This window comes from Clupea harengus, chromosome 23 (assembly GCF_900700415.2).
Source record: "Clupea harengus chromosome 23, Ch_v2.0.2, whole genome shotgun sequence".
Lineage (NCBI taxonomy): Eukaryota > Metazoa > Chordata > Actinopteri > Clupeiformes > Clupeidae > Clupea > Clupea harengus.
The window spans coordinates 6922455-6935615 of record NC_045174.1 but is presented as its reverse complement, the minus strand read 5'-3'; the positions used below and the strand labels follow the sequence as shown (position 1 = coordinate 6935615).

The 13161-nt window shown below is 41.8% G+C and overlaps 1 protein-coding gene across 1 annotated transcript in view; it reads left to right on the top strand.

Moving 5' to 3' along the window:
* Positions 1 to 726: 726 nt before the first annotated feature.
* Positions 727 to 13161, top strand: part of fasn (fatty acid synthase) — a 29663-nt gene continuing 17228 nt past the window's right edge. The window contains exons 1-16 of the mRNA XM_012814622.3: positions 727 to 1106; positions 4776 to 4916; positions 5814 to 5966; positions 6076 to 6249; positions 6365 to 6565; positions 6824 to 6946; positions 7679 to 7794; positions 8564 to 8698; positions 8953 to 9427; positions 9573 to 9760; positions 9967 to 10156; positions 11355 to 11449; positions 11577 to 11711; positions 12294 to 12497; positions 12677 to 12792; positions 12972 to 13147. Of these exons, the coding sequence (XP_012670076.1) occupies positions 4790 to 4916; positions 5814 to 5966; positions 6076 to 6249; positions 6365 to 6565; positions 6824 to 6946; positions 7679 to 7794; positions 8564 to 8698; positions 8953 to 9427; positions 9573 to 9760; positions 9967 to 10156; positions 11355 to 11449; positions 11577 to 11711; positions 12294 to 12497; positions 12677 to 12792; positions 12972 to 13147 (2608 nt within the window). The 5' untranslated portion in view covers positions 727 to 1106; positions 4776 to 4789. The remainder of the gene's footprint in view (positions 1107 to 4775; positions 4917 to 5813; positions 5967 to 6075; positions 6250 to 6364; positions 6566 to 6823; positions 6947 to 7678; positions 7795 to 8563; positions 8699 to 8952; positions 9428 to 9572; positions 9761 to 9966; positions 10157 to 11354; positions 11450 to 11576; positions 11712 to 12293; positions 12498 to 12676; positions 12793 to 12971; positions 13148 to 13161) is intronic.

The following is a 13161-nucleotide window of genomic DNA, read 5'->3' as shown; positions in this document are numbered from 1 at the left end:
ATGGATATGAATGTATGTACAAGTGAATCATTCATATTCACGTCTGCAGTTCTATGAACTCCAGTAACCTTCTGGTGGCAAATTACGTCACCAGCTGAGTGAAGCTCCACCTCCCACGGTGTCATCACATCACCCTATCACCTAGCAACACCCTTATATTCACTGTGATTGGACGAATGGACACACCTCCATTTTTTGATTCGTTCACTTTTCACCAACTCAGAATAAACAGTTGAATTGACAAAAGTGGCATTTTCCCCCTATTGTTATGCTTGCAAGTGCATTGCATTCATTTACAATGACAGGCAAAATCATACAATTAATATATGAGATCTGAATAACATAGACTGATGCATTCCATCTTTGTTGCAACCCTTATGGTAAATGCATCATTACAATTCATATTACAAATGTGTTTAGTCTACTGCATTTTGGATTATGATTCGAAGTAGTCAAATTATGAAAACTAAAATGCTACGGTCATAATTTTTTATCATTAACACTATTTTAAAATCAACTGTTTTACCATGATGACAAATATTAACCTACCGAAGTGCACCACTTAATAGTCTTACACACGAGTTTGCCTCCACCAGTTTCGAAATGCAGTCAGTATTGGTCTGTTGACACTGGCATCCTCTGACTTCATAACACCTTGAACGTGAAGGCAAGACTGAACATGTAATTTGTCTGTCACAAGCGCAGTTTTCCTGAATGAACTCAAGTAACCCACCCTAGACATTTCAGATTTTTGTATATGAGACTACGGGACCGTGGGCAATCACCCCATCTTTGGCTGGGTATGCGAGGCCATCCTCCTCTCCTATTGGACTGTGCTGCACAGCCAAGTTGTCAGCCCATGTGGCGTGGCTTCAGAGCATGTCAGCCATTTAAATTAAGCAGTGAAAGAACCAAATCAGCAAGACAAATTTTGAGGTGTAGGATTAGTTCTGTCAAGGAAAGGCTACAGTGAAATCAAGTGACAGAGCTAAAGTAAAAAGTGAAGACAGGATTATTCCTGTTCTCATCAACTCGCTTCAATAACGTTACAGTTTCTGCAGGAGAGGATATTTCAAGATCTGTCAAGTGCCGTTAACTCTTCACAGGTAAGTAAGTGGCGTTATCTGTAACTTCCTTCTGTCTAACTTTTTAAGTGAGGGTATAGTAAGCATTACGTTCTTTACAATTGTACCGGTGTAATGCGCCCCTAAAAACACCCTCATTTGACAGTAGCCAGCTACTCTTTACGTCTAGGGCTGCATAAGCAATGGTTGCCGGGCGTTAGCTTGCTTCATTTGATGGCGAGAGGTGACATTGTTGTCTGGATCTAACATTATGCAGCTAACGTTAGTGACGGCAACGTTGAACGCCTGTAAACACTCTGGATGTAGCATGATGTGGCGGACAGGACCACGGGCTTGCTAGTTTCTGACGCAGACCAACCTTGAAGCCAAAGGAATGACATTTTTTTCCATTTCTGCGGTTGAGACCGTTGTCGTGTGCACTGATGCACTTGTTAAAATGGCCTACTTGCAAGCTGGAAAGCTAACACTAGCTGTTCGTGGTGCATATTAGAACTGGAGGAAGTGTGGTAGGCCAATGTCGTGGCGCTGGCTAAGTTAAATTACATTCATGTGATCATGAGTTAAGCTATGTTGCTGTATTGGCTGTATAAAATGTTTAAAGTCTGAAACGTCAAGGCAGTCTATGAATTTGATCTATCTAATCCGACCCGCCTTGCAGCTCAGATCGGTCTTGAAGGGCCATCCTTGTACAGTAGGCTATCATAGTCATGATGCGGATCCTTATCATTTTGAGGCCGGTTTGTCACTTCACTTCAAGACTAAGATGTGTTGCCACTGAGCTGACGCGTTCTCTCTTAAATATCTACTGTGATTTTAATTTTAGTGATAATAGTGATCATTTAATTTTATTTCCACCACTCCTTCAAACTATAAGTCAACTATCAACTACGTAGTTAAATAAGGCCCGACGTAGCCAGTGCTTTTGCGATTTGCAGTCATAGTTCTGATATTAGGGCATAACATTATCAATATGGGCCACAACTTCAATTTATATTTAATCTAGAATTGACATGTTAAGTCTTCTTTGATCAATTTCAGAAACTTTGCCATCAGGAAATAAGCATTTCTGCCAAAGTACTCAGCCGAAAGGTTGGACATTGGATATTTACAGCTCCTTGTATCTACTTCTGTACAGAATTTAGTTTTGCTTGATCAAAGAATGCTTAATTTGCAGCCATTAAAGCTTTACTGCTGCTTCCCTAAATAGGTCTTGTTTAAGATTCCGTTTACAAATGTTCCACTTAAGCACCCCCAAACACACATACTGCACTGTGGTTCACAAGCAGTCCTTCAGCATATTTTCAATTGTTCTGCATCTCACAAATGTTCTTTTCTGCAATACAAACTGACATGTGTCTGCTCTTTTGCCCATATTAATCTTTATTTTTATTGGCCAGTCTCGGGTATGCCTTTTTCTTTGGAACTGTCTTGAAGGTCAGCATTAAATGAGCCTTCTCATGGTTGAAGATAAGACTGCTTTTTGTGGATACAGTTTATGAAAGTTGGCAGCTGAGCAACTGAGAAGGTTGTGAAAGTGCCCAAACAGGTCCACGCCACCTTTATTCAGGCGATACCAGAGTATGCCAGCCCAGTGTGGGAAGGTCTTCCATAAATTCTTTATGAATTGGAAGCTTTTCAGAAACGTCATCATCATCATAGACATTCCTACTTCCTCATACCCATCTGTCCGTTAAGCACTGTGAGCTGCATTGTTTTGTATGAAAGGTGCTATACAAATAAAGTGTATTATTATATCTAGCTGCCAGATCTAATGAAGTGTCTCTGCATACCTTTTTGAACTTGTTTGAGGATGACTCATCTCCGCTGTGGGACTCTCATTCTCACTCCTAGTTCCAATCGGTGCTGGCACACTAGAATTATTGGGACAACAAGTAGGACTGAAAGGCGTAAACTTTCCTCCATTCCAAGTGCTCTTAAGTTGTATCTAGAAAAGTTATCTATGTTCCTTTTAAAACCATTTGGCACCGTTTTGGCACATTTCAGGTAACAATGTGTTGTTACCTGCTACATTGAAACTAAATAGATTAATGTAATCTAATGGACTTTTTCCATTTAAGACTGGGGTCAGCCTCGGGCTTAAACCAGCTGTTTTCGCTGGGGGGTTGAGAGTACATTGATAAGAGGACGAGGGATTTGATACTTTGAGGTATGCTTTGAGTCATTATCCTGTTGCAGAAACCAACATCTTGTACATTTACATTTATTTACATTTAGTCATTTAGCAGACACTTTTGTCCAAAGCGACATACAAGGGAGAGAACAGTCAAGCTAAGAGCAATAAAAAACCTGGTGTAACAATAAATACTACTTTACATAAGAAATAGAAAAACGACCTAGAAAGGAAAAAGAAGTGCAGGAATGTAACTGCTGAAGTACAAGTTAAGCACTAGTCAAGGTGCCAGTTAGGAAGGGCTTGTTTGTAGGCTTCAGTTTCTTGACTGACTACATGGCATTTGCATCCTAAATTTGCTGATTTTTTTTTAAATGTAATTCCTTCTTCTCCTATATGTATGATGTTTCTTGTGCCACTGGCTGCTGGAAAACCCACAACACAATAGATAAACAGGTTTTCCCCCATTAAATGCTGCTCCTGTTTTCTCCAAAGACTTTTATGATTGTGATCAAACAGCTGAAGGCCATGATCTTGCTGACCATGATTGTCTAAATGCTAATTGGCCCGGCTCCAACTATCTTGTCATGGCTGAGAAAAAGGCCCAGAATCCAGTCTAATAGGCCTGGCACCACACCCCTGGGTAGAGATCCACTGATATGGGCTAGTATGTGAAACCTACCAATAGCTAACACAACTGCATTTTTTTTTACTTTTGTCATTGGTGAAGTTTCCCTCTGATGGTCCATCTAGGTAGACTGTGCCAAAAGCACTGCACAGTGGAATGGTGTCCACCACGCCTGTGTCCAGTCAATCTTTCTCAACATGTCGTCTTGACTTCTGCAGTTACCCTTAACAGCCTTTTCTTAAAACATTTCAGTCATTGGAAATGCTGTGCTCCTTTGTGGACATCGAATGTGGTTCATTCAGATCCTTTGTCAGTTGCTTAGAGGACTCTATGTCCATTGAGTGTTGATTGATCATGAGGGGACCATCCTGAAAGTTGACCTGCTTTAGAAGTCCTAATTAATCCAATAAGGCCTAACAAGTTAATATTAGACTATGTTAAACTTTAAGGTGGAAGGATGCCCAAACTTGCTCAAGCAATAATTACTTTACATTTTTTTTTTCAATTTTTGCTGCAGTGGTTTTATTTACTACTTTTCACTTAAAAAACAACAAAATCTTCCTCTGGGGTGCCCAGACTTTTGCATACAACTGTACTTTTGTTATCAACTATTATTTTTGTATTGTAGTTTGAGAAATATGCTTGCATGATAAAGAAAAGTCAATGTAACTTACTCAATACAAAATGCCGTTGTAGGTATCAGATCTGTTGGACATAATGCCGCATTTTATAGTCCAAGAGTTCAAGGGCATGTTATTTTTTGCCAGAATATCTTATGAAGGACCCTACACATTGTAAAGCCAGAGATTTAGTTAATGTTGTTGACTTCTACCCACACTGTATGCAAGCACAAAGGATCAGGATGGGCATGTTATACTTGATGTCGATATCTTGCAATCTGACTAATAACTGATTTTCTCCCACTACACAGCACTTTTTGACACCATGGAGGATATCGTCATAGCCGGGATCTCAGGGCGACTTCCTGAATCCAACAATTTAGAAGAATTCTGGGAGAACCTTTTTAATTGTGTCGATATGGTTACAGAGGATGACCGACGGTGGAAGCCAGGTTAGTAAAGACATTTCAGTTTGGAATAGGACATTACGGTTCATTCAGACGGTCTGTTGGATGCTTCAACGACAACATGCGTTGCCGAACTGAATTGTGGTTCTGTTACGTCGCATTGCTTGAGCCGAAAGTAGAGAAAAGTTCAACTTTGAGAGGCAACACATGCGTCAGCCAATCAAATCGCATTTTTGCAAATACGCAAGCACAGGCGATAGCCAATGAAATTGCATCTATGCTAATATCCAAAGAGCGCGACGCTGAAAAAATCAGATGGTGGCCCAATGGTTGTATTGGTACATAAAAGTACTTTGTTTGACTTTTTTAGGTTTTTTGTTAAGTTACAGAGAAATAGACACTGTGCAATGTAAAAACCCTGTTATTGTAACTGAAGAATACATCTGAAGTGATTTGCGTGGCGTCTGAGCCAGTTATCTAATGTTATTGACAGGTCAACAACCAATCAAACCAATCTCACTATAAATGTCTCTGTTATCGACCCCATGCGCCAGATTTCACTGTCATCCGTCAACGGAACACATACCGTCTGAATCCACCATCACATACCGTCTGAATCCACCGTCACCTACCGTCTGAATCCACCATCACATACCGTCTGAATCCACCATCACATACCGTCTGAATCCACCATCACATACCGTCTGAATCCACCATCACATACCGTCTGAATCCACCATCACGTACCGTCTGAATCCACCATCTCTCTTCATTATGTTTAGTTATGGTTACTGTTCGCTTAAACACACAAATAATGAACTCTCTTCTGGTAGTCAGGTTCTTGGTCACCTGATTATAGATTGAACTAACTAAAAAAGATAGTTCTACAAAAACAGATATCGCTTTCATTAATGTTTGGAAAAATCTTTCTTCCTTGTCTAGGTGTATATGGGCTGCCCCGCCGAAATGGCAAACTGAAAGAGATTGACAGGTTTGATGCTGCTTTCTTCGGTGTGCACCCTAAGCAGGCCCACACTATGGATCCTCAGCTCCGACTCATGCTAGAAATCGCATATGAAGCCATCGTTGATGGAGGTGGGGAGAATGATGTAGATGTTGGTGAAGTCAGATTCAAAATACACCACCTGGAAAACCATTTATGATAATCTCTCTTGAATATCTGTTTTTCTGTGGGCTTGCTCAGGTATAAACCCCTTGACGATGCGTGGCTCTAAGACTGGAGTATATATCGGTGTCAGCGGCTCCGAGGCTGGCGAGGCTTTTAGTAGAGATCCAGAGGAGTTGCTGGGATACAGCATGACTGGTTGCCAACGTGCCATGTTTGCGAATCGTATTTCCTACTTTTTTGACTTCAATGGTAAGGTTTTGTTTATTTGACCAACATCTAACATCTCTGATTTTCGGAATTAAACCAGAAGTGGAACATTTTTGTGGAAAATATAAAATTCAGATAATGTGTTTTTGCATTGTAGGTCCCAGTACAGCCATTGACACAGCCTGCTCTTCAAGTCTCCTGGCTCTGGAGAATGCTTTTAATGCCATACGCCATGGCCACTGTGAGGCTGCACTGGTAGGCGGAGTCAACCTGCTCCTGAAGCCCAACACCTCAGTGCAGTTCATGAAGCTAGGCATGCTAAGTCCAGAGGGAACCTGCAAGTCATTTGACTCCTCAGGTACCTCCTCACTCTTTCTGTCATTACTGACTTTGCACCATTCAAATAGTTAAGGATTACTCTAGTCAACCAAAGGGCGAGACAGCCCATAGTGCTCTTCTACTATATTTACTGAAATACAAATCTAGTTTATGATTTGTACATCAGCATTGCTGTCCACCACTGCATTCCTTATCTAGTTATTAATTACTGGCTGTGTTTGTATGTGTGTCTGTCTGTCTGTCTGTCTGTCTGTCTGTCTGTCTGTCTGTCTGTCAGGAAATGGTTACTGCCGGTCTGAAGCTGCTGTTGCGGTGCTGTTGACTAAGCGGTCTGCTGCCAAGAGAGTCTATGCTACGGTGCTCAATGCAGGAAACAACACTGATGGCTACAAAGAGCAAGGTACTGAAATTACACTTTTTCTCGGTTTCCATTCTGAGAATGAAAACAAATGTTTTTCACAGGCTGATAATTTTTTTTTTTCAGATGTTTTTTTTTAACCCAAAATGTTTAATTGCTGGTAACCGGCTTAATAATTCACAATTATATTTGAAGACTGGCTAAATCCCCCATTCTGCTGATTTTTATTGGTGTTCATCAAATCCATTTTACCTTTTTCTCTATAGTTCTGAAACCTTTTAAGATGGTTTGCTAAATCTCTAGGATTAAGAAAGAGACATATACGTCTTGAAGTGAATGAAACTTTTATTCTTTTGTGGAACATCCACAGATTTTTGTCTTTCACTTTCAGTGTAGACGCTCAACTGTATATTTGACATAGTAGCAAACTTTTTAGCCCATAAACACCAACATGTCACATATTTGCGGAAATGCTATTCAAAATGGCTTTCAAGTAAACAAAAACTAGGGCTACAAGCAAAAAATATGCATACCACTTCATCCACATGGTTGATTCTTCTACAAAATGTAGGGTCACATGACCAATGTATGGTTGCCCAGATACAGGTTGTGGGCCCACTGGTTCATCTTACCCCACTCTCCTCTAAAGTAGTGCTGGAACTTTTTAGTTTATTTAGTCAGTATTTAGAACGGGGGTAGTTTTCCTCTGATTTGCCACTGTCCCAATAAGGCCTGGTCCTACAGCAGAGACTAATGTGAATGTGATGCTTGCAGGTGTAACCTTCCCCTCAGGAGAGATGCAACAGCGTCTGGTTCGATCCCTCTATCAGGAGGCCGGCGTCTCCCTAGAGCAGGTGGAGTACATCGAGGCCCATGGCACTGGCACCAAGGTAAATACAAATACACAGAGCTTGACTAGTCCTCAGAACAATCTCTAACTCTCATTCACAATCAAATACAAGCAGGTCATGATTAGTGTGAGCCATGAAAAAAGAACCAGTCATGGTGTAAGGTCATACAGAGCAGCGGAGCGAGGGGGAGGCAGATGGGGGGGGGGCAGATGGGGGAGGGGGTGCCCCGCGCCCAGGGTCACAAAGGGGCCCAATCTGCCTGACTGAACATGCAGTGTTGTTGTTTAGTTGAATATTTTGAATAATTTTAGTTTGTGTCTTGATTGCAGCAAACAATCAAGTCAGACCATGTCTGAGTCCATGTCTGTCTCCTGTGGTTGAGTCCCTCCCCCTAGTTCCCCCTTAATAGCCACTGCCTGAGCCCAATGTAGTTGGATGATGAGGACCATTTACACAGTAGAACAGTTAAAAAGGGATATCTGCACAGCACTAATCTTTATATAGGTGTATTTACCTGTTTGTAATATGTAATATATGTAAAAATGTTAAAGATTTATATTTATTATGTCATTTTCATGTATTTGTTCAGTATTATGACCGTGAACTCACCTAATACTGGAATTCAACCTGACCACAACTCAAACTCGAATTAAGCTAAGCTAAATTATACCCAACCCACTACTTGATCCGCTTACTTGATGAAGCTCATTCAAAACATCCTGGTTTATGATCAACTACTCCTTCCTCTTTGTTACCCAGTTCAGTACACTGCAGTTACTCACTGAATTTTGCCCATTCATTTCCTCAGGTGGGTGACCCTCAAGAGGTGAACGGTATTGTGGGTGTCTTCTGCCAGGAGGAGCGTAAGCCTTTGCTGATCGGCTCTACCAAATCCAACATGGGTCACCCAGAGCCTGCCTCTGGTTTGGCTGCTCTTGCCAAGGTAAGCCTATATGCTTTTTGGTTTAAAATGTCAAGTTGTGATAGGACCCCATTACATTTCAAAGCCTTTTTCAGCTATTTTCAGCAATGTAATCTTTACTGAAGCAGGATCCATTGTGGTGACTCTTAGTATTCAGTTTATGAACAGATATTTAATAAATTGATGATAAAAGATGCTCAATCAAATAAGACTTTCACTTGTGTATTTCTGCACCAATATAACCTAGACATCGTGCTCTGTACATCTGTGCACAGGTGGTCTTGTCTCTGGAGCATGGCATGTGGGCTCCAAACATCCATTACCAGAATCCCAACCCAGACATCCCAGCGCTGGTGGATGGGCGTTTACAAGTGGTGACTACGCCTACTCCCACAAGTGGTGGCATTGTGGGCATAAACTCCTTCGGCTTTGGTGGATCCAACGTGCATATAATCTTGCAACCCCCTACGTCCAGGATCTCACCTACATCCAAAATGGAGTCCCAGTCCACCCAGCTGCCAAAACTGGTGCAGGTATGTGGCCGCACTGAAAAAGCTGTGGATGAACTTCTCCTCCAGGCCAAAAAATGCGCTGACGACCACAGTTTCTTGAACCTGTTGAATGAGGTGTCAGGCATGCCAACGGCCAGCATGCCTTACAGGGGCTATGCACTCACTGGAACAGAAACGGATAGCCGCGAGATAAACCAGCCCTCACCTGCACCACGACCCCTCTGGTATATTTGCTCAGGTGATGTACAACAATGAAATCCCAGCTTGTTTGTTCTGTCTAAAATAGAAATCTCAAAAAAATACAATGATATCTGGATATGGTCAAGGATGTTTATCATGTCTGGTTTTTAACTAAATACCTGAGGTCTGTGTGTTTTCTTCAGGCATGGGCACCCAGTGGGCAGGTATGGGCCGTAGCCTGATGCAGCTCCCGGGGTTCAGGGAGTCCATCCAGCGCTCCGACGTGGCCCTGAAGGACACCGGTCTGTGTATCTCAAAGCTGCTCATGGAGTCTGACGAGACCACCTTTGAGGACACCGTCCATGCTTTCGTGGGCCTGGCAGCTATTCAGGTATGGAAATGTGTATGGAATAACACTAGTTCATTGCTTTGGGTTCCACTGACTGACATGAGAAGAGTGTTATGCTAAAGTACTTAATTATAGCAATTTATCTGTAGTATGAATGCATAAGGATATAAAGACCGCAATATGCATAACATCTTGGGTAGTTTGTAAAGGAATTTATTGAACTGAAAGAATCATTTCAATCCATCCAGATTGCCCAGATTGACATGCTGAAGAACATGGGCCTTCAGCCAGATGGGATCGTAGGGCACTCTGTAGGGGAGCTGGCCTGTGGATATGCTGACGGCTCGCTGAGTCACACCGAGGCCATACTAGCTGCTTACTGGAGGGGGCGCTGCATCAAGGAAGCCAACCTCCCCCCCGGAGGCATGGCTGCTGTTGGTAAGGAGTCAGACGAGTGCTCAACACACAGATGAGTCACAAGTGCTCAACACATAGATGGTCCAGATTGTATTATTGCAGGAGTGCAGTGTGATTGCATCTTCTGTACAGTATCATTCGATCCATTATATGTTTGGATTTGGACTACAGCATTTTCAATCAACTCTAAGGGCTTTTGGCTAAGTTTATCAGTACATCATGAAATATAAAAGTAAATAAAAGATTGAAAGATTTAGTGAGGTAAGTATTAATTGATTGATATATGGATTCATGGATGGATATATTGATAGATATGCTCATTAAAGATCCTCCATAATACACTTTCTGTAGGAAGTCCTGACAAACATTCTTAAATGAAACAGCCTTTGTGACCAATTTCTTCAGTACGTAGCTGGTATACAACAACAGCAATGTTGGTGGCCATTTTTGTTGAGCAAGTCAATTGGTAATTTAGAAAATGGGACCAAAAGTGGTCAAGTTATAGTAGCAGCTATGGATGAGTTATAGCACCTGTTATGGATGAAATTTCACATTTCAGAAAGGATGTGCTGATGATTCAGCATATCAAGTTTCACAAAGGTTGACTTTTAGGTCCAGAAATATCGGCTATATAGTCAATGTGGACCTAGTGCAGCAGGAGATCAAACAATTTTTTTTTAAGAAATTCAAAAATGGCAGGAATCTTTGGCGTGTGGAAATTGCTGGAATAGGTCCAATGCAGATTCCCAGAAAATGGAAAGAAAAAAACATTCTTGTGATAAGTTATAGTTATGGATAAGCCACACCATAAGTTGGAATCTACAAATTTGGATAATGTGGAAGTCACGGTTCTTGCTGCCCCTGTTTCAGAAAAGAATAATAATAACAATAAAGAAAAGTCAGAACAATCTCAAGGGTAGCTTCACAGCTTAACCTGTCAGACAACACTGTTTACGTTCTGCTATTAAGATAAGATAAGATACACTTTTATTAACCTTTATTACAGTTATCTTATCTAATTAAGATGAACTAACTAGCGCTTTACAACATGTATGAGAAGTTTGCAATAAGTCACTGCATATATGTGGATACTACTGCAGACCTGCAGCTCCACACCATTGACCCTGACCTCATGACCTCATGTCTGAGTTAGAGAAGGCTTCTTTTAATCTTTTATCTTTTATCTTCTTTTTCTTCTTTTCTTGAACTCGCTCGTCAGGTCTCACATGGGAAGAGTGTAAGGCCCAGTGTCCACAAGGCGTGGTCCCTGCGTGCCACAACGCTGAGGACACAGTCACCATCTCAGGGCCTCAGGTACCCAAAGACTCTTTATTCTGTCTCTGCCTAAAGAGGATGCGGAGACATTATGTACTGGACAGAACCATGGGCATGTGAGATCTAACTATGCTCCAATCTGTCTGTCTTTTGTGTCTGTCCACAGGAGGCCGTCAGTAAGTTTGTAGCAGAGCTGAAGGAGAGTGGTGTTTTTGCCAAAGAGGTGCGGAGTGCTGGGGTGGCCTTCCACTCTTACTACATGGCCTCCATCGCACCCAACCTCCTGGCTGCTCTGCAGAGGGTGAGTAACACATGCACAGAGTACATGCACAGAAAGGGAGTTGTGTTGAGGAAGGTGGTCTGTGGAGACTATACAGGCACAACCAGCTCAATGCCACACAGACAGGAAACACAATTATCCAGTCGAAGTCATCGGGCCCTTCGCTAATGAAGAGAGACAAGATAGTAGTATTTCGTTTTTACATTGTAGTACTGACTCCGTTAGACCACTGATCAACGGATTCTCCCAGTTACCGCTCTAAAGGAACCTAATGTCTTTCCGTGTATTGGCTATGATAGGCCTAGAGTGAGAAGGAGACCATTTCTGTTTACAAATGGGATCATTCTGTAAAATATTTGTCGTTTTCACTGTTCATTGAATATGTTTTTTGTTTTTTTTTGCTAACATGGACAACTGAAACGAACACAAGTTGACATTTCACAGCGACTCTGTCCATGTTCAGTAATGTTGCTTGAATTAGTAGAACCAACCACATGAAGCTGTTTTTATGCAAAAATACATCATGCATTATACTAGTGATAATAGTGAAGAATTCCCATCATATAGGTAGCCTATATTAATAATCATCATTGATGGTTGCAGGTTATTAAGAGCCCTAAGCCCCGCTCGCCCCGCTGGATCAGCACCTCTATCCCTAAAGAAGATTGGGAGAGCCCCCTGGCACTCTACTCCTCTGCCGAGTACCATGTCAACAACCTGGTGAGCCCGGTGCTCTTCCAGGAGGCCCTGGGGTCCGTTCCAGACAACGCTGTGTTGGTGGAAATAGCGCCTCATGCTCTTCTCCAGGTCAGAATATACATATACATGCATTCTATTTCCTTGGAATTTTTTCCAGTGTTCATTTTCCATTTCATATAGGCAATAATGTAACAAGGGATTTATTTGTTCATATCAAACCAGCGTCCCACATGTTCATAGTCTAGTGAATGCTGATGATGAGGACGATGTTGTCTTGTGACTTTCAGGCCATCCTCAAACGCAGCCTCAAGCCTACTTGTGCCATTCTTCCCCTGATGAAGAGAGGCCATGCAAACAACCTGGAGTTCTTCTTGTCTCATATCGGCAAAGTCTACATGCACGGGTTGGTCAACTCATCTCAAGTCTTTATGAGCTCAAAGTGTCCATAAATCACAGATTTATCACAAATTAACCACATTTTTTCTTATTTCCTATATTTTTAGCAACATATATAAATGTGTGTGTGTGTGTGTGTGTGTTTATATGAATATTTCTGTATTTTTTTTAATTTAATTTCTATAGCATCAATTTGGACAGCAACAAGCTGTTCCCAGCCCTGGAATACCCAGTTCCCGCAGGGACTACTCAGATCTCCCCATATATCTCATGGGACCATTCCCAAGTGTGGGATGTGCCCAAGGCTGAAGACTTCCCCTGTGGATCTGGAGGCCCCTCCTCCGCTGTAGTCTACAACATTGGTGAGACTAGCTGA